This window comes from Nanorana parkeri, unplaced genomic scaffold, assembly GCF_000935625.1.
Source record: "Nanorana parkeri isolate BGI_ZX_2015 unplaced genomic scaffold, ASM93562v1 scaffold991, whole genome shotgun sequence".
NCBI lineage: Eukaryota > Metazoa > Chordata > Amphibia > Anura > Dicroglossidae > Nanorana > Nanorana parkeri.
The window spans coordinates 128,212-149,776 of NW_017307259.1; the positions used below are offsets into that span (position 1 = coordinate 128,212).

At 44.6% G+C, this 21,565-nt stretch overlaps 1 protein-coding gene across 1 annotated transcript in view; it reads left to right on the top strand.

Moving 5' to 3' along the window:
- Positions 1-8,506: 8,506 nt before the first annotated feature.
- The window catches only part of LOC108795659 (schlafen family member 13-like), a 19,078-nt gene continuing 6,019 nt past the window's right edge, over positions 8,507-21,565 (top strand). Inside the window, exons 1-6 of the mRNA XM_018566950.1 lie at positions 8,507-8,531; positions 8,661-9,662; positions 12,005-12,124; positions 12,813-12,888; positions 13,367-13,474; positions 20,822-20,853. Of these exons, the coding sequence (XP_018422452.1) occupies positions 8,507-8,531; positions 8,661-9,662; positions 12,005-12,124; positions 12,813-12,888; positions 13,367-13,474; positions 20,822-20,853 (1,363 nt within the window). The remainder of the gene's footprint in view (positions 8,532-8,660; positions 9,663-12,004; positions 12,125-12,812; positions 12,889-13,366; positions 13,475-20,821; positions 20,854-21,565) is intronic.

Consider the following 21,565-nt stretch of genomic DNA (forward strand, 5'->3'; position numbering starts at 1 on the left):
GGGTGGCAGCTGGTAGTTGTTGAGTGGTTGTTCTGGTGTACGGTGCCTTTAAAGAAGCGAGTCCAGAGTGCCGAGAGCTGGGCTGCGATATCCTGCAACAGGGTCCGGCTGTTTCCCTTTCACCCAGTTTAGCATGCAGAGCGAGGTAGAATACTGGAGATTGTCTATCTCCAGGCAGGGGATCTGACAGGCTGCAGATATAACAGATATAACAGGCAGACTGCCTCGTCGTGGAGGGTAAGAGCCGAGGTACAGGACAGAGCAGCTGTGAGAGCGGTAGCCAGCCGGGAAATGCTCAGCGCTTTAGGTAAGACACTGAGCATTTTCAAATCTCCCGGCTTTATGGGGGACGGCTGCGGTGGAACTGAGTCACGCTGAGGGAGTGGGCGGAGCTGAACGCCGCTCTGAGGACGCGGCCAGGTGAGTCTCACTCTTACAGGCAGGGAAGGAGCGGCACTCTCTCGGGGGGGGGGCCCTCTTCTTCTCGCTGGGCCCCCCCAAGTGGCGGAACGCCAGGGCCAGGTCGCATCCTAGACATCCAGGGCACTCCGGACTCACCAGTCCCCTTTAAGTAATTCAGGGTATATCCATTTGCAGCACAGTTGAATAGGGTTCGAATAGCAGATGCGCACGGTTGGTACAGATCTTCAGTAGGAGAGACACCAGACCTGCTCCTGTGGTCCACCATGTTCCGGACACCTCCAGCAGCCATCAGCTTCCCTGGTTCTGCTCCTCTGCCAACAGCACTGGCCTCCTCCAGACTTGAGGCCTAGTAAAACACTTCCCACACTCAAGCATCTCTAGCTTGGGGTTAGGCTGGTCAGCACCCAACCGTGACTATTTCATGGCTGGAGCCAGACTAGAACTGAGCACATGGCAATTCTCTGGAGTATATAAACCCTGTCACAGCATGCAACGCTGGTTGAGAGATACCCTGCACACACACTCACAGTGCCCCTCATTGGATGTCCCATACTTCAGCAGAGTCACACTCCACCCAAGGGGGTACAATCAATGCCAGACACCTGGAATTAACCAGATGAATGCCAACTAGAATCTGAGAATCTTTGTCACTGATTTTCATTATCGATTAGTTGATCTGCGCTCAGTCCCCTCTGGTCCCCTGCAGCCGTTGCCCAGTGATGAAGAGAGCTCCCCCAAACCTCCTGCTGCTGCTACATTGGTCCTGCTTCCACCGCTCTGCAACTCTCTCCTCCCCGCTGGGAGCCAGCTGCATGCTGCTATCTGTGTCCTCTCTGATCCCTGCTACTCTCCACTGCTTGTATCAGCAGAGGGAGCGGGGATTGGTGGGGACACATAGCATTGCAGCCGGTGCCAGCGGGGAGGAGAGATCATCGGCTGTGACAGCCGGGAGGAGTCAAGATCAAGAGAGGGGAGGGGGGTAGAGCGGCTCAGGATGGAGAGCTGAGGATTGGTTTATATGTGAAATATTTACCGATCCTTCCCTGTGAAGAACAAACACCAAGTGATCAGTACTAATCACTGCGATGATTCAGACACTGTGTACCCAATTATGAATGAACAGGATGTGCTCTATATCACTTCCTGTTCATTCATGATTGTGGACATAGTAAACAGATACTATCTCTTTGATTTATGAATGAACAAGTCTCTACTGAGTGCTTCCTGTTCATTGAGTGCTGGGGCTGCAGAAAAAGTGACTGATGATTATGTGTCCTCAACTCTTTTTTTTATTTCAAAAAGGAAATATCAGGAGTCTGTTTAGACCCCTAATATTTCCTGAAGCCCCAACAGAAAAGTAATAAATAAATAATCATTAAAAAACAAACAAATTAAGCCTCCCCTTCCATTTAAAAAAAAAAACTAAAACTAAAAAACGTGGTAAAAAATAATTTTCGGTTTTGACCTGGCAAATTCTGGTACGGGAATAACATTGCAGTGCTATTCATTTCAATTGCACCCCAAACACGCCTCCTACCCACAGTGCAATCACCTGCAACAGAATGCACAGTACCACAATGAGGTGCGACTCCATCAGTGGAGATCAAAGGGAGATCTCCTCATCGGTCCCCGAATGCGGGAAGTGACGTATATTACATCACTTCCGCATTCTGCTGTCACTCTCCGGTGAGAAGCTGCTAAAGCAGATCTCTGCTTCATCAGCTTCTTTGGGGTTCCTAGGTGACAGGAGTTTTGGAGACCCCTGATGTCTCCATAAAGAGGACCTGTCATGTGAATTGGCTATTACATAGGGGATTTCTTAGCCCCTATGTGATAGCAATAAAGTTAAGTGTAAAAAAAAAAAAAAAGTGTAAAAAAAAAGAAAGTATAAAAAAATTGTCATAAATTAAAAAAAAAAGTAAAATAACACAATTTTTTTAAAAGTCCCCCACATAAACACGCAAACATGCGTCGGGTGCGTCTACGTGCGAAAAGACGATTCCACCTATTGTGCTGCACATGTTACATATTGCTGCGAATGTCGCAGTGAGATCAATAATTTTAGGGCCATCAATCACTGATAAGCGTCGCCTATGGCCAAGTTTGGGTGTGGTCGTTTTCTGCGATTTTGTGGGCCCGCGCAATTTTAAAGCTGTTTGGTGTCTATTTACCCGACGTGACCCCGTCTTTTATATTTTACCCAAAAAATTGGTGTGATAATAATTTTTTCCTAACATTTCATAGGGAAACAGGTTTTTTTCAAAATTTAGGGTACTTTTTTTGTTATATAGTATAAACCCCCCCCCCAGTGGTGATTAAATACCACCAAAAGAAAGCTCTATCTGTCCCAACAAAATGGTATAAAATTCATTTCAGTACAGCGTTGCATGACGGAATAAACGTCAGTGAAAGTACCGCAGCGCTGAATACTGAAAAATGGCCGGGACAGGAAGGGGGTGTAACACCGCGGTCATCAAGTGGTTAATAATGATTTAATGTATTATTACATACAACTAGCATAATAATGTGAGTCAGTGTTGGCATCAGCTTCTTGTCATCCTTTGCACAGTAGACCTCTTTCAATCAGGCACTCGGGTGGATCCCAGCAATATTGTTGACATCTGTGCTGATAAAACACTCCTGTGAAACAATCATCACAGCGTGTGATACCGCTGCCTGCCACTGAAGGGCAGCTTACCCAAAGTTAGCTTGCTGAATAGCGATGGGCTGAACACCCCAGTGTTCGGTTCGTATTCGAACACCCGAACGGCCGAAAAGTTTGAATAGGAACTCGAACCTAATGCAAGTCATAGGGGGTTGAACATTCAAAAATAAATGTCCTTTTTAAGAGGGCTTATATGCAAGTTATTGGCCATAAAAGGTGTATGGGGGTCCGGGTACTGCCCTGGGGGACATGTATGGGGGTCCAGCTACTGCCCTGGGGGACATGTATGGGGGTCCGGGTACTGCCCTGGGGGACATGTATGGGGGTCCAGCTACTGCCCTGGGGGACATGTATGGGGGTCCGGGTACTGCCCTGGGGGACATGTATGGGGGTCCAGCTACTGCCCTGGGGGACATGTATGGGGGTCCGGGTACTGCCCTGGGGGACATGTATGGGGGTCCAGCTACTGCCCTGGGGGACATGTATGGGGGTCCGGGTACTGCCCTGGGGGACATGTATGGGGGTCCAGCTACTGCCCTGGGGGACATGTATGGGGGTCCGGGTACTGCCCTGGGGGACATGTATGGGGGTCCAGCTACTGCCCTGGGGGACATGTATGGGGGTCCGGGTACTGCCCTGGGGGACATGTATGGGGGTCCAGCTACTGCCCTGGGGGACATGTATGGGGGTCCGGGTACTGCCCTGGGGGACATGTATGGGGGTCCAGCTACTGCCCTGGGGGACATGTATGGGGGTCCGGGTACTGCCCTGGGGGACATGTATGGGGATCCGGGTACTGCCCTGGGTGACATGTATGGGGATCAGGGTACTGCCCTGGGGGGACATAAAAATCTATAACCATTTCACTTATATGAATTCGTTCACCAAGACAATGCCCCACAAAACTTTTATTTAAAAAAAAAAAAATGGATCCACCGACGTCATCCAGGGTCAATCACGGCGTCCAGCGTTGTCTGTGACGAACGGAATAAAAACTAAAACAATAAAAAAATAAAGAGAAATAATAATTTTTAAAAAACGCCGTCCGCTGTCCTGTCTGCTCCCCGCCGACTCCCACCGCATAATGGCATGTTGACAGATGCCGGCAAAACATACACAATTGGGCGGAGCTAGCGGTGACATCTAACTCCGCCCAATTGTGTAGTTTGCTGTCATCTGATAGGCGAGACATGATTTGGCAGAGTCCTGTGGTCAGGTGCAAGACTTTAACCAACTAGAGCTTTGGAGGGCATTTTGCTATTATGGGACGTTCCACGGTCAAACAAACCGCGAACGTCCCATAAAGTTCGGTGAACGCTCGAACGGCCGATGTTCAATTCGAACTCATGTTCGGATCGAACAGTCGGACCATCCATATTGCTGAACACACATACATACAGATACAAATCTTACATGCAATCTGTTGCACTCTAAGCTGGATTCACACCTAGGTGACACCTACAGTATTCCAGGAGTTTTGACGACAACGCGCTGAAATCTGCCCCAAAGTAGCTCATGCACTATTTCGAGCGACAGGGGTATTTCTGCTTGCAGCAAAGCTCACAGGTTTGAAAGGGGGCCATTGAAATTAATGGGATTTCTTAGGTGGAGCGCAGAATCAGCTGCGGAAATATGCCTAGGTGTGAATGGAGCCTAAGGGCTGTGCAGCAGCCTAGTGATTACCATACACTTCTGTGAAATCCTTAAGCTATCTTGCAAGCTAGAATCCTTGTGTTACCACTTTCACGCTGCTCACACACCCACACACACCAGACACAGGACTCATGGTAGTCTGCCACCACCTGCAGTTTGTAGGGAATTAACTTTCTATAGTACCCTGCAGTTTTCAGGAAGGACATGACCTGTTTCCTGGTCTGAGGGGTGGGCCACGACATGAGGACATCCACCTTCACGGTCCCTGGCTGGACTAATGCCTCCCTCACTCATGCTCCAGGTATTGTACCTCTGTCATGCCGACCTGATACTTGTTGGGCTTAATTGTCAGGCCACCTGCTGTGATCTTCTCCAACACCCGTGACAAATGCAAGTGTTCCTCTCATGTAGCACCGAACACTGCAATGTTGTCTAGATAGACCACCGCACAGTGTTCCATCCCTTCCAGTAGAGTGTTCGCAATCCTTTGGAAAGTGGCTAGGGCATTCTTCATACCAAACGGTATAACATTAAATTCGAATAGACGAAAGGGGGTGATAAAGGCAGATCTTTCCCGAGCCTCAGAAGGATCTGCCAGTACCCCCGGCTTAGGTCCATGATTGTTAGATAGCAGGTACTGGCCAGCTTATCTAACAATTCATAAACGTTTGGCATTGGGAAGGTATTGAAAGCTGTGATCGCATTCAGTTTCCAATAGTCTACACAAAACCTGGTGGTCTGATCCCATTTGGGTACTAGTTTTATTTTAAAGCCCGTGGAGCGTGCTCGAAAACGAATCCTCTGAACAAAAAAAGTGAATCGTGAAATCACAACACACAAAAACGTGCACATGGGTGCTTAGTCCTTTCTAGTAAAAGGGCCACAATTTTTCCTGATCCCCCGGGGCGCAAGGCTCCTGACAGGGATAAGAACGACTTAGGTCCGTCAACCCGAAGGCCAGCGGACCCCGATCCTCTGGGACCTGCCGAAACAGGTCCACCGAGTACTAGGTTGGGGGGCTCTCCCGAAGGGAGACCCCCCACAGGTGGGAGAAGGCAGAGGGGCCCATTTGTAGGTCACAGAACCTCCTCCCCAACTTCAGGAAACAGGCCCGAAGGTACCTGCACCCTCCATCATTCTGTGAAAGTCAAAAAGTGCCAATCGTGCATTAAGTGCATAAATAAAATTCTAAGTGCCAGTGCACCACGCTGACAGGCCTTAAGGGCCGGAGTGCAAAATTATTGCCCCGGACTAGCCATAAGGCCTGTCCAAGAGGCGTTGTGCAGAAACTGCTAGGTGCCGTGTCCATGTGACAGTGAATCAGTGTTGGGGTTCCACACCCAATGTGATTCTCTGGCACCCCTGGGACGCCACCCCCAGGGGGCACAGCACCACAGGCTCCACCGCCCCCAACCCTCCAGCCAGGCCAAGCAAGCACCCATTCCCATCAGAAGGTAGCACCCTCAGAGGTTCCTCCCCACGGGGGTCAACCCGATACCTACGGGTCTGACACATCCAGCAGGGACTGAACCTCCTCGAGCACCCACCAATTACACCACAGGGTACTAGGACACATACGCCTCTCCAATAGATGGCAGCATCCTTTCCCCTCCAGCAACTGATAAGAACAGATACTACACTTGATCTTAGCCAAAAGGCCGAGAAGCGATTTGGGTACTTGTTTTGTTTTTTTTCGAAGCCCGTGGACGTGCATCTAAACAAACTTCCCCCTGTGAACAAAAAAAGTGAACCGTGAAATCACAGCACACAAAAACGTGCACAAGGGTGCAAGGTCCTTCCAAAGAAGGGACCTACTTCCCGACCCCCCGGGGCGCAAGGCTCCTGACAGGGTTTGAGATACTTTGAACTTCAGGTAATCCTCACACGCTCTGAGAGATTTGTATCACCCCCAGTGCCAGAGTTTCCTTGATCTGCCTCTTAATGTCTGTCTGGACTTCTAGGGAGACCCTATACGCTGACTGCCTGATAGGCTGGTGGCTCCCCGTGTATACCTTGTACACAGCTAGACCCGTCAGTCTGGGCCATGTAGTAAAGGTACCCTGAAGGGGCACCAGCACTTCAGACAGCTCAGCCTGTTGCTCTGCAGTCAGTTGGAGGCTGATTTGTATCCCTCCAAGGCTCCTTGGTAGCAGCCAGGAGATCCACCAGTGGCTCTGCCTCACGCTGTAGTAACAAACTATAGACTGGGAGAGCACAGGGTGACCTGTCATGATCCACCTTTATCATGTTTTTATGGTACACCTTAAGCGGCTTACTCTGGTCATGAAAGGATACCACATAAGTAACATCATGTACAGTGTATGGTCTCTCCCATGCAGCCTGCGGCTTATTCGGCCGCACGGGTACCAGTACTCACACCTTCCATCCCACTTCATACACTCTCTCCTGGGCAGTCTGGTCATTAGACATGTGCATTCGGATTTGGTCGAACTTTCCAATCAATTAAATTCTGTTGATTCAGCAGGTCGTCCGAATCCAGAATAACAAATTATTAAATGCCTTTTTTTTCGGATATTTAGGCCTTGTTCACACCAAACGCAGAGCAGATCCGCTCAGGTTTCTGCACACGCAGTGCAGTGGGTTGTGCCGCGTTTTTGATGCGTTCCGGGCAGTTTTTTTCCCCGTTTAACATGGGCTTTCAGTGCGTTCCAGGCATTTGCATGCGACATGGGCTATCAGTGCGTTCCAGGCATTTGCATGCATTTTTTATGCGTTTGCATGCGTTCCAGAGCAGGTCCAGAGCAGGTAAAAAAGGGCTTGCTGTAACTGAACGCTGCGATATGAACTGGAGCAAAAAATACCATTGGAATACATTGGACGCAGTTTTGATCCGGTCTGCAACTGCTCTGCACCTGCTCCGCACTTGGTGTGAACAAGGCCTAAATATCCGAAAAATATATTGGGTCATATATTAATATGTTTCCTATAGGCGCCGCCATCTTGGTGTATCCAAGATGGTGGCACACATACATGCGTATGATGTCACAGCACGCACATGCGCCATCATGCGGCGTCACACGCTGTGCCTCCAAGATGGTGGCGTGCATGCACAGAACTAGGTCCATCAGTGTCCATTTTAGCTAGAATTTTTAGGACATACTCTACCACTGACACTCCTGGACCCATATTTTGTCCCTCCTAGAGCTCTTGAATGAGACTGAGGGGTCCATGGACCCTTCTCCCATACAAAGGCTCGACGGGAGAGAATCAAGTCGCTGCCTGGAGAACCTCACAGTGGTTGAAGAGCTGGTAGGGTAAATGCCTTTCCCAGTCTCTCCCTGAGATTCCACAAACACTTTGAGCATCTGCTTTAAAGTACCATTGAAATGCTCACACAGCCTATTGGTCTATTGATCTATTTGGTGACAGAGATTGGTCCACTCACCTCATGGCTGCTGCAAGCAGGCCCCAAATAACTGTTTTATTGGTTTCTAGGTGACTGCATACAACCGAACCCTACAATTTTATATGGGCATGTAGCTTATAATATATATTATCAGAGAGAATCAGTTTATTCTCCCTATGACTGATAACATAGTTCCTCTGATCTATGAAAAGGACAACCCTTACCCAGACAGAGCAGAGCTTAGTGTAGAGAGACCTCTTGACTCCTGCGTTGGTGTGGTTGAGAAGTTCACCCTTATCTGCCCCAGAACCTGACAGGGGCAGTTGGGTGTGAATTAGGCCCAAGCTGCCTATTCAGATTCTAATGATGTGCATCTGTGTCCTTTATTCTACTGGTCAATGAATTATAAAATATCTGTTGATAATGATTCCCTCTATAAATTGATTTCAAACTTTGTTAAATTGCATGCAACATATCATGGTAAGTTTGATTTATTTACCATCCTAACACTTGTTTTTAATTCTTCCAGTGATATGGGGTCAAGTGACCTGCCATCTTACCCTGACCAAGTTTTGTATGCTGGAGAAGCCACGCTGGGTAAAAATCAGAGAAAGAGCATAGCGAAACAAAAACGAATAATCCAGAGGAAAAACATAAGCAAAGCAGTGTGCACCTTATTAAATTCTGGAGGAGGAATAGTGCGGGTGGGCTTTGCAGACAAAGACTACAACTACATTCAAGATGGATTACCAGAAGACATTAAAACAATACTATCTGAACTGATTTCTTCTTTACTTTTGCAGGATTACCTTGATCTCATTCAATGTCAGTCATTTTTACTTATTTTTGTTAAAACCTGGAGTACTCAGAATGGCTTTCCAAAGCTCTGTAGTCTAGACACTGGACTATATGTTCGATCGGGTACCTCAACAATAAAGTCAGATGGTATGCAGCTGTTGAACCGTGCTAGAGGAAATGTGAAGAAGGCCTGTCGCTCTTCAGGTGCCTCTTGGCAGCCAAATCAAATCAAACATTGGTTGGATAAACCTCACCTTTGCTTGGGTGAAAATCTCGGACTGACTGAATCAGAACACGTAGAATTCAAAGATTTTTCAAAAGGAAAACTGGAAGTTAGGATGAAAGAAATAATAAAACTTTATTTCTCAGCCTTTGGGAACAGTGATGGAGGATATATGATTATTGGTATAGATGACAATGGAATAATTACGGGCTGTGGAAAGGATTTAACGAAACCTGAACTTGAAGAGTGTATAAAAAGGGCCATTGACAAATTGAAAATTGTCCACTTTTGTGATTCCAGTGATCAGGATTCCAGTGATCGGGATTCCAATGACCGCTTCTATACCCTAACTATTAAAGACGTAAAGGACACTGACCAGGGAGATTCAGGCTACGTTATCTTTCTGGAGGTGAAGCCAGTGTGTTGCCTTGCATTTGCTCATGATCCACAGTCTTGGATACTTGATGCTGATCAAAAGGAAAAGAGATTGTCAGCTTCTAAGTGGGCAAAGATAATGACTAACGAACCGTCAGGTAAATTGCTTATCTATCTCAGTGTTATCGATGTTTTGTAAATTCATCAGCTGCTTTGGATTAGGTAGGGTTCTACTGTTTCCATTAAAAATCCTGCTATAGGTTTATCTCCACCATCCCGTGTTATCACTTCATAGCCAGGAGATGTTTACTAGAGGTTTATAAACTTTGCTGCATCTTCATATTGCTCAGTAACTATTAATTTGCAGCTGTGAGCCAAAGTGACATCACCGGGCCCTTCAGGAAGTTGAGTCCAAGGTAAGCTTTTTTTTTAAATATACTTTTTGTGGCGTTTGATGGCACCCTTTTAATACTTTTTTATTTATTGTCTGCCCTGTAATTACTGTTTGAATTGATGGTGCTTTATATACTGAAACGTTCCTCTTATTGTATTGCAATACCTGGTGGCTGTTCCCACTCTTTGTGCCTGCTCGGTATATCACGTTTAATAAGCTATTTTAATTTAAAGAAAAAAACTTTTTTTTAGCCCCCAAGTGCAGAACTTTACATTTATCAACATTAAACCTCATTTGCCAAATAGATGCCCAAATAATGATATTGAGGTTGTAATTAATAGCCATATATCAGTGTTTGCTGATAATACCAACATCTGAAGGGTAATAAACTCGACAAAAGACATAGCAACATTACAGGAAGACCTTGATAAATTAGGGGGGTGGGCAACTACATGGTAAATGAGGTTTAATATTAACAAAATTAAATGTATGCATTTTGTTGTTAAGAATATACAAGCAAGTTAGTCATTAACCTCCCTGGCGGTAATCCCGAGCGTGACTCGGGGTTCATTTTAAAACGTCTACTAAAGTCTTGCTTGGTCAGGTTTAAGTAAGTAATTACTAAGAATTGCAGGCCTACAATACATAACACCAAATTTCTACGCAAAAAATTGTACCGCTTTTGGCACAAAATTCCTGACATAATCATACCGCCAGGGAGGTTAATGGGAGCTCCACTGGGGGAATCAGAGGTGAAAAAATATTTGTTGGTCATAGTTGACTGCAGACTTAGTATTAGCATAAAATGCCAGGGAAATAGTAAATAAAGCTAGCAGACTACTATCATGGATAAAAAGGGCATGTACTCCATATTTCTGCCCTTTACAAAACACTGGTTCGGCCTCATCTTGAGTTTGTGGTTCAATTTTGATCACCGGTCCATAGAAAGATGTTCTTGAGCTGAAGAGAGTCCAGAGAAGGGCAACAAAACTCATAAAGGGGCTGGAGAACCTAAGCTACGTCTTTGAATACTATTTAATACCAAATGATTCTGTATATGCATTTGGGCACCGGGGCTAACGTGATTTCTATGGCTCTATCTACTATACTCAAACCCTTGTTTTTGGAGTTGTGATGACAGAGGTGGCATATTCTTGTTTTCATGAGGCAAACTGTATTCTATAGCACAGTCGTCTCTTGCACTTTTTTTTCAATTTAAATCTAAGTAAATACCGAATCATGAGTGGGTGCATATGTTTAAAGAATAAAATTTGGCAATAGAATTTGGACTAACATCTTATAATCTGTTCAATTTCAGACAGTCAGGGTGACAATCCAAGGTAAATCCAGGGCTATCTTAAAAGAGAACTATAGGGTAAGTGTTTTTCCCCATAGTTCTCTTAAAGGTCACGGGAGGACATATACTAACCTCCTCTCGTGACCCAAAGCTCAGTATATAGGTGGCTAAAGCTCGCGGTATACTGAGACCGCTGCAGCCGGAACGGAACCCAACATTACTGTCGAGATCCGCCCAGCTGCGTGATTGACAGCTGACTCTGCCTATCTAGAGGCAGAGCCAGCTGTACCCGACCCTCCCCATCCGTTCCGCCAGTCAGCGCTGGAGGATTGGATCGGGGAGGGGGGGAATCCCTGTAGGGAGCCATGACTGGCAGTCACGGCTCTCTGCAGGGAGATGATCGAGAAGTGAGCGAGCGACGGTATGCATTTGCTTACTTCCCGATCTATTGAGCTGACCTGTGACAGTTTCATTGTCACATGTCGGCTCGAACTATGAGGATGGGTGATTTTCACTCACCTCATAGTTCTCCTTTAGGTTTAGAAAATATGTCCTTAGTGAGAGATTCATCAGATGTCCTGTATTTAAAAGCACCCTTCTGTTACTTCCCAAAACAGGAGTATTTTTAAAAATACAACTTTCTTTACTTGTGGAGTTCAGTTTATTTATTATAAAAATGCATTTGTTAGCAAAACCCAGTGCAGCACTTAATAAATTATCCATCCTTCAGCCTGTCTAGTGTAGCTCCATGTAGCCATTTTTTATATGTACGGTAAATGTTCTAAACGTCTAACTTTTCGTTTTGGCAGAATCTTTAAAATCACAATTTTATCGTCTGTGTATTGGGGAAAGACCACCCCTGGCAAAGACCGTATGCATAAAGAAAGGCCTTGAAAATCTGCAGGAACTTCAGGATAACATACTAGGCAGTAAGTATAAATATCTCTCCTTTTATATACTATACCTCCAAAATGCATTTCTTGTTTTTTTTTTTATTTCTTTACCATTTTTCTTAATAAACACATAGCATATAAAATATGAATATTTTATAAACTGTAGAATCAGAGAAAAACACGTAACCATAACAAAACAAAAAAAAGACTAAACAACAACAATATAAAGATCTTATAAATAGAAATATTTCTTGTTAAAAATATCAGGCTACTTTTCCAGAAACTTTCGCAACTTTGGTGGAATTTTTTGATTGACGTCAGTTATATTCTGTCCAAGATTTTTGTAGTATTCCATGATTATATATCCTGCTGTTTTCAGCTGCACTTCTTGCACTTTCAGGACCTTCTTGTCTAACCATATAAAAGTCTTAAAAGCCTAAGCATTGCAGTGGTTACCAATTCCTTTCTATTTAATTTTTCCAAATCTAGCATATTTAAAAAAAAACCCAGTTTCACAAACCTTCCTATTACATTGTTCTACCAAAAAGTCAGTTTGCCCCAAAATTTCTTAAATGGGCCACAATCATATCACATGGTTAAAGTCTGAAGAACTTAATCGACACGTCAAGCAATTTTTCTCCCTTTCTTAGAGTATTTTTTAACAGAAATAAACTGTATATGACCTGTTAATCAGTTGTTTAATTCTTAATTCTTTAATTCTCAGAATTCTACTTGTACTCTCATATCCACGTAATCGACATTGTGGAAATGTGGAAAATGGGCCTTCCATTTACTATCATGTATTTTTTTTACTCCATAGATCCTAAAGTCCATCAGGCTCACATGCAGTCCTTAGAATTTTATATATTGGCCCTACTTTTTGTAGGACACATTTTACATTGGGTATTATGACCTATCTATTTGATCTTATGGATATAATCCCTAATTTGAGCATGAGAAACAAAAACAATTAATTCAACATATATTTCGGTCTCCAAGATTCTCAAATATTAAAGTGATATTAAAGCCTAATTTTTTATTTCTCCTTTAAGGAGACCCTCCTTTGCTGGAGGCTATTGCTTTTTTTCTTTAAAAGTTTTTCATTCCTCATTTTCTGGTGGGTCCCCACAGCGCTATTCCCCATGCCCCCTGTACGGGTGCCACCATCGTTCTAATGGAGGTACCCATGCGCGCTCGTTTCCGCAGTGGCTGTGTGCGTCCATAGACACACACAGCCCTGTGGCAGGCCACGCCCCTCCCCTCGTTGATTGATGGCAGAAAGAGCCTATGGCTACTCTACCATCAGTATCCTCCTCCCGCAACCTGGAAGTTCGAGGGAACGGAGGATCACTTCGGTACCGGCTGCGCAATGAGAGCAGCTGACAGGTAAATGTGTGTGTGGGGGAGGGCGGGGCTGGGGGGGGACTGAGGTAGTCCTAGGACAATCTAGGACAACATATCTGAACTGGAAAGTGAGCTGAATTGGAGAATTTTTCCAGTTCAGCGATGTTGTCCTAGATTGTTCACTTCTCCGGCCTTCTCCAAACTCTTCACCCTTTTTCTGAATAACTCTGTAAGTATATTAATCCTGGTTCTACTCTAGTGTTACCACATAAGGAAAGATAATTCAAGTGTTCAAATGTCTCCCCCATGTGTTTGAAAAAATTTCTCCTTGCCTTAATGGTGCCTCAAAAATATAAAGATGTTTCCACCATAATTGGCAATTTCTTCCATTTTATTTATCACATAACAAATAGCAATTACAATCATATGAATACATTTTACAACATATAAATATAAATACACATACAAGGGGAGAGACGAGTGGAACCCATTTAAAGAGCTAAGAACCCATTTTAAGACTCCAATGTTCCAGTTGTTTTAAAACAGATCAAGCTTCACAGTATGCAAATGTTCCATTTCCCAATGCCATTGAGAATCAGAGCATCCTGAGCATCCTGATGTTACACCACATGGGTAACCACTCATAGACTACAGACAAGGAATTACATAGGGAGGAACATATAAAGAAAAGGGGTAAAGGGAAAGGAGGGGGGGGGGGACATAAGGAAAAGGTATGGGCATGGGCACCCATTTATCCAATACGCTGCCACCTAATGTGGACTTCAACATTCATTATAAACCCAGATAGCAAGGATAACTTGCCACGAACCTGTGTCAGGGTTAAATTGTAATTCTTGTTAACTTGCTGCACATATTCCTGGCAGGTGGTAGACTTGCAGAACACTCGCAGCACAAGTTCTAGTTGACACTTTTTGAATTTGTAGCAAATTTGCTTGGCAAGTCTACAGCAAGAGTCCTGCAGGTCTTAGCAAGAGCTCTGCAAGCTCGCTGGTCTGGAGACTTGCAATGCAGACTTGATGTAATTGTGCAACAAAATTGTGAAGCTTGGCAAGTCTGCAATAGTTTAGCAAGTCATTTTCAAACTTGCAGCACAATTTCTTGCTATCTGGGAACCTGAATAACTAAATCCCAATGAAAATAAATACATAAGTAGATAAGTACCTCTACTCCCCAAAAAGACAAGTGGTATCTCAGAGGACTTTTCAAGAATGGGCCACATTGTTTAGGTACAGGCTCATTTGTTGGAACTCAACCCACGGCTGCCATTTATTTTTACATCTTTCATATTTATCATATTTAATAGCAGTCAATTCTTCCATCCGTCTATAATAATCCACTCTGTTAAACCATTCCTTCAAAGTAGGGACATTAGCTGTTTTCCAATGTAAAGGAATTAAAGCCCTAGCTGCGTTCAAGAGAGTGGGTATCAACAACTTTTTATATGTAGACAGTGGAATTGTAGTGGCATGAAGGAGGCATATCGATGGTTCCAAGGGTAGAGAGATGTTAGTAATTTTCTCAACACCTTGGACAATCTGTTTCCAGAATGGCCTAATCCGAGGACAACACCACCAAATATGTAAATAGGTGCCAGTAGCCGCACATCCCCTCCAACAAGTAGCTACACTTAGGGGATGCATTGCATGTACACGGTCCGGTGTATAATACCATCTTGCCAAAAAGCGAAATGTTGTATCAGTAACCAAGGTGCTAATGGATAAACTGGAGTTGGCACGTAATATACCTTGCTTTTGCAAGTCAGTCCATGTAACTTGCAATTCCCTTTCCCATTGCGTAAGATACTGAGGAAATGTTTGGGAGAATAGTTCCAGCAAAATCGAATATATTCGTGACACACCATGTCACGGTGGTTCTGACAAGGATAAGAGTTTTTCCATAGATGCTAAGTCAGACATAGTGCGCAAAGGTTTCGGTAATGAGGCCACAAAATGCCACAGTTGCCTATATCTCCACCAATCCAGTGGATATATCCCACAACGCTCTTGGAGCTGTGGCAACGAATATAACTGCAACCCATCCCACACCTGCGAAAGCGCAGGAGGCGGGCGAGTTGTCCTATCAAGGAAACCTTGGCCTTGAAGTCCCGGCATAAAAAAGGAGTGGCCTGTCAAAGGCATCAAAGGGGAGTTATAATTACCCACCAATCGTGGGTATAGTTTATCCCATATTTTCAGAGTGTGATGAGTCAGGGGGGAGGTATTTGGGCCCAGAAGTCTAAATTGTTGGGGGATCCAGCTTACAGTTGATAACGTTTGTTCTGAAAGACTATTTTCTATCTGTACCCACTGCTTGGTCTCCACATGATAATTCCAATCTAGTAATCTATTAAGTGCAATGGCTTGATAATATAAAGCAAAGTCAGCTAAGGCTAAACCACCTGTAGCCCGAGTCCGAATAAGAGTCCCATGAGAGATCCTAGCTGGAGCACGTCTCCATACATAGCGGCCTACTACCGATTTAAGAGTGCGCAAATAAGAACTAGGTAGAGTTATGGGTAAAGTTTGAAACAAATAAAGAATTATAGGCAAGATTGTAATTTTAATGACATTTACCCTGCCTGTTAAAGAAATACAAGGACGGTGAAAAAGCCATTTAGTCACATCCCTTTTAATTGCATTCAATATAGGGATATAATTATTTGTGTACATATCAGATAATCGTGAAGTCAAATAAATACCTAAATACTTCATCTTGTGGGCCTGCCAAGTGAAGGGCGTAGTGCTTCGTATAGATGCTACCACTTGTGAAGGTGTAGTGATATTTAACATTTCGGATTTTGTGAGATTAATTTTAAAATTAGATATTAAATTAAACACTTCAAATTCCCTAAAAAGGGAGGGTAATGTGATCAAAGGTTGCTGGATAAAAAAAAGTATGTCATCGGCGTAGGCCGCTAATTTATGTTCTCGATTGCCAACCATAATACCTGCTATATCGGGGTTCTGCCTAATTGAGATAAGGAAGGGTTCCAAAGATATTGCAAATAATAAAGGGGACAAAGGGCAGCCTTGTAGTCCCATTATATAAAGTAAAACTGTCAGAAAGGTGGCCATTAACCTTAATTTGGGCGGTGGGTTTTTCATACAAGGCCATAATCCCAGACAGAAATCTAGGGCCTATGCCAGTATGTTGATGTGTGGACCGAAGACAAAAGCATCGTATGCTTTAAAGAGGAAGAAGCTTTATGGTTTAAAGAAATGGCTCTTTGTGTGCTGTCTCTTGCCTATCGGCCCAGGATGAAGCCCGTCTGGTCCGACTGGACCAGCTGGGGCATCAATCCTTTAAGCCGAGACGCAAGGATCTTAGCATACAGTTTAATATCCGTATTTAGAAGGGAAATGGGCCGGTAGCTACCACAGAAGGATAGATCTTTATCCGATTTAAGAAAAAACGATATATGAGTGTGGAGGGTTGTCGAGAGTGGTCCTGTACCAAAGAAAAAAGAATTAAAGTATTTACACAAATGGGGACTAAGTAACTGTTGAAAAGTTTTATAATATTTAAGGGTAAAGCCATAGGGCCCTGGCCTTTTACCAGGCGCCATGGATGCAATTGCCTGTTGTATTTCCTGTTCACTCAAAGGGGACTCAAGTGTTTCCATTTGAATATTAGACAGTTTCGGGATGTGAATGTTATTAAGGTAGGATTCTATACGTTGTAGTTGAAGTTGTTTAGCATGGAGGGTAGGATCCGGCCTGACATTATATAAAGTAGCGTAAAATTCCCGAAAGGCATCAGAAATAGCTGTTGTGGTATGAACCAAAATGTCTTGATTCGTTTTTATTTTGGCTATTAAATTTGCCCCCTGCCGATCCTTCAACAGTTTAGACAATAGTTTCCCGGGTCTATCCCCCAGCTCGTAAGTGCATTGAGAGAGGTAGCTGAGAGAGCGCTTATAGCTATTGGTCAGCGCTTCTCTCAAGTCCTCTCTCGCATTCGTCAACTCCTTGTGGGCAGTGAGAGTCAGTGTGCGTTTATGCGCCCGCTCTAGTGCAATTACTTTCGCCGTCAAGTCAGATATCCTACTATCCGCTTCCCTCTTTTTCCATGAACCATGCGCAATAAGAGAGCCCCTAATAGAGTTTTCAGAAAAATAATAATTAAAGGAGAACTATGGGGTCAGTGTTTTTCCCCATAGTTCTCCTTAGGGTAACGGGAGGACACAAACTAGCGTCCTCCCGTTACCCTAAGCTCAGTATACCGCGAGCTATGCCGCACCTGGAGCGGATCCCGACGTAGATGATGAGATCCGCCCAGCTGCGTGAGTGACAGCTGGCTCTGCCTATCTAGAGGCAGAGCCAGCTGTACCCGCCCCCTCCCCCGTCCGTTCCGCCAGTCAGCGCTGGCAGATCGGAGCGGGGAGAGGGGAATCCAGCCCCTCCCCCTGTCACGGCAGAGAGCCGTGACAGGATCGAGAGGTGAGGGAACCCGGTATGTGTTCCCTCACCTCCCGATCTACTGAGCCGACCTGTGACAGTCTCATTGTCACAGGTCGGCTTAGAACTATGAGGTGAGTGGAAATCACTCATCTCATAGTTCTCCTTTAATGTCTTTTTCAATAGCATCCAATATGCTCTTGTCAGTCAGGAGGGAATCGTTCAATCTCCAACAAGAGGGTGGGCGGGCATTTCTCAAGATCCCCAAGGAAGCCATCACCGGAGCATGATCCGAAAGGGTAGAAGAAAGAATAGATGTGTTGTGTAGCATCTCTAAATATAATCTATCCTAGTGTAAGTATTATGTACAGAAGAAAATACTGTGTAATCCCGCACACAGGGGTTGAAGAATCCGCCATGTATCCATTAATTGCATAGAGTGCAATAGTGTCTTAAAAGTTTTAAGGTGTTTATATTACGCTATGTGAGATCGACCATTGGAAGAATCAAGGTGAGGTTCAAGGTGCAGATTGAAATCTCCCGCAAAGACCGTGATCCCCTCCTGAAATTCTGACATTAGGCCTAGAGTCTCCCGGAGGAAAGTATAAGGGCGTCTATTGGGGGCATATACATTAGCCATAGTAATCATTCGGTTATCAATTTGTCCTTTAAGAAATAGGTATCGCCCCTCCGAGCCACTCATTGTAGACATGTGTTGGAACTTAACATTTTTGTGAAAGCCGATCGCCACTCCTTTAGAGCTATTCGAGTCTGACATACTATAGTACTAGGTGGGATAATAGGTCGAAGCTAGCCGCACTCGAGTGTAATGAGATAAATGAGTTTCTTGCACAAACACCACATCACAATGGAGTTGGCGTAATTCACGCAAAAAGTGATGTCTTTTCACGGGAGTATTAAGCCCTCTAATATTATAAGTCAATATATTAAGATCAGCCATCGGCATTCACAGCAGATAAGCATATATTAAACAAGTAGCAATTAGGTGCCCATACAAAAACATACAAAAAGGACAAGGGGGAAAAACAAAAGAAAGTCCACTGGGGAAACATAGGCAAGCTCATACCATGAAGCTCCTCCCATGTTCCCCCTTCTTGACTTTTTAAGATATACAATCTCAACCATTTCTATACCCAATTCGGCTCAGCTCGCACCCACCCTCTTCTTATGATAGAAACTCAATACTAGCTTCAACAAATCCATTATCTCCGTGCAGTAAGGAAACACCCCCCCCCCTCTCCATAGCCAGAGGGTAGAGCCGGGCAGTGGAGAGCCAAGCATGGTGGACCCGAGACCCCATCATTCTATTACTTATTCTCATTTCTCCTTCCTTAATTACAAATCTCTATTCTCTATCACAGGGATGGTGGGATCCTCCTTTTGCTTAGGGGAGCGACCTCTTTTCCAATTTCCTGCTTAACCTCTATCGTGATCTAAAGAAGGGGGGCTCTAAAATTACCCCACCCTACAATCCTTTTACCCCTTATGTCAATGTGATCCTATACCTATTGCGTGTTCCAAGTAAGTATTATTACTTCCTCTTTCCATCCATTTTAATATGTGCCTATATCTATTATTACTTTATTTCAACCACTCTCAACCTATTACTTTATGTGACTCCCCTTAATAATTTGTATGTGTCCCCATATCTCTGTGCTTCATATGGGGGGAGTGCATTCCCAGTCTCTCACTAATCACCTACAACCTAAGCCCTAAACCTAATATTCATCTATACTTATATTACCTATCTTTAACCCTCCCCTTTTATTCCACCATGTTGGTTAGTATCTCTCCCACCATCCCCTTAATCTCAGTCAGGTCGATGCAGTTTCTCTCTTGCTAATGGAATCCCAGTTACCACCATATTCGCCCCTCCCCCTCCACCACATAGCCAAAAAAAAAAAAGAAGAGGAGGGAGGCAGAGCGGGAATGGAGAGAAGGAAGGGGAAGAGAATAAATAAATAATCCAGATGTATCATGGTGGGGGGGAATCACCCTACACCCCCCCGACCACCACGTCCCAAAATTAGTTCCCACAGAGATATTATATACATCCCCTACTTCAGGGCTCAAAATTTCAAGTCCTGAGCTACTAGCCAGGCCTTAAGAGTTACTCGCCACCAGTTGCCCCACCTAACCCCAACCCTGCCTCGGCCTTAACTCCGCCCCTAAACCCACCCTCTTAAATTATCTTACGAAATTACACTTTTAAATGTTGAAGGCAGAATAAAGTTACAAAAATAAATATTAACAACAACAATATTAAGATAAAGCAATGTAAACATTGCGGCCCTCCACATCCCCACATCTAAAATAAATACCCTCCCCCATGTTCTCTGCCTCCCCCCATATAAAATAATACCCCAAAATAATACCCCGATCCGGCCAAGTTCCATTGTTCCCAATCTGGGCTGTGAGCGAATACAGGGGCTGCTGGATCATGCCATGCTTCAATCTTCACTAAAGCCAGCACCAGTCCATCCATGAAACTTGGTAAGTCTATCGGAGACCAGCAAGTGTAGGTGCGTCCATCTTTCCATGCCTGCAAGTAGAACGGAAACCCCCATCTATAAGTTATGCCTGCTGTTACTAACGCACTAGTCACTGGACGCAAAGCTCTCCGCTTTGCTAAAGTCCTCCAGGACAGATCCGCAAAAAGAGTAATTGAGGCTCCGTCAAAATCCAGGGGTCCTTTTTCTCGGGCTTTGGCCAATATCGCTTCCCTTTGTTTGAAAAAGTGCACCCTACATAGCACATGCCTTGTCTGCTTTAGACTAGCTCTTTGTCTATTTGCTATGCGATGCACTCGATCAATCTCTATCGGCTCTGCCCTGGGGTTCCCCAATATAGCGTTAAAGATGCCTTGTACTGTTATTGAGAGCTCCGCAATACCCATTTCCTCGGGAATTCCTCTTATCTTAATGTTGTTGCTTCGCTGACGGTCTTTCAGATCGTCCATATTTGAGCGCAAGGTTTGGAGCTGTACATGATGTTCCTGAATACCATCCCTCAAAGCGGAATATCCCGTTATCAATGATTGTATTACAGTTTCCAATACCTCCACTCTCTCATGAAACCTCTGCAAATTAGAATTTAAATCCTTCATATCTTTCTTGTGTAAATCTTCTAAGCGCTGATACATTGCTTCCAAATCTTTTTTTGTAGGGAGTAAGGTGAGATATTTCCTCATGGAAAGTTCCATTTCAATATTATCGCTTCCTGTCTCTGAAACTTCATCACACAATGTATGCCCAGTTTCGCTACATATTGGAGACCCGTTAATGGAGGATACCGCCGAGGCTGGATCCCCATCTCCCGCTGAGGCCGATACTTTTGTTGGTGTACATATTGTCTCTTCCTCCCCTGTTTTATGGAAACATTTTCCAATATTTGCCCTTACCGCCATCCGAGTGCATGTCTCCGATTCCTTGGGCTTTTTCTTGCTGCTCTTCCCCATCTCTATCCCTCTTTTCCTTCCGCAGCTGATCTTGTCTCTCTGTCCTCTGCTCGGTGCTCTGCTTAGGTGTCTGTTGGATTATTTTGTCTCTCCCAGTCGGAGGAGCAGTCTGTAGCAGCAGGAACTTTTATTTTCTCCCCGTCAAGAAACAGACCGGCTCTACACTCCGTAGCACCCCTCCTCTTAGGCAGCCGCTCTCTCCCCCTCCTCTCTGCACGGATCGATGGGCACTTCAAG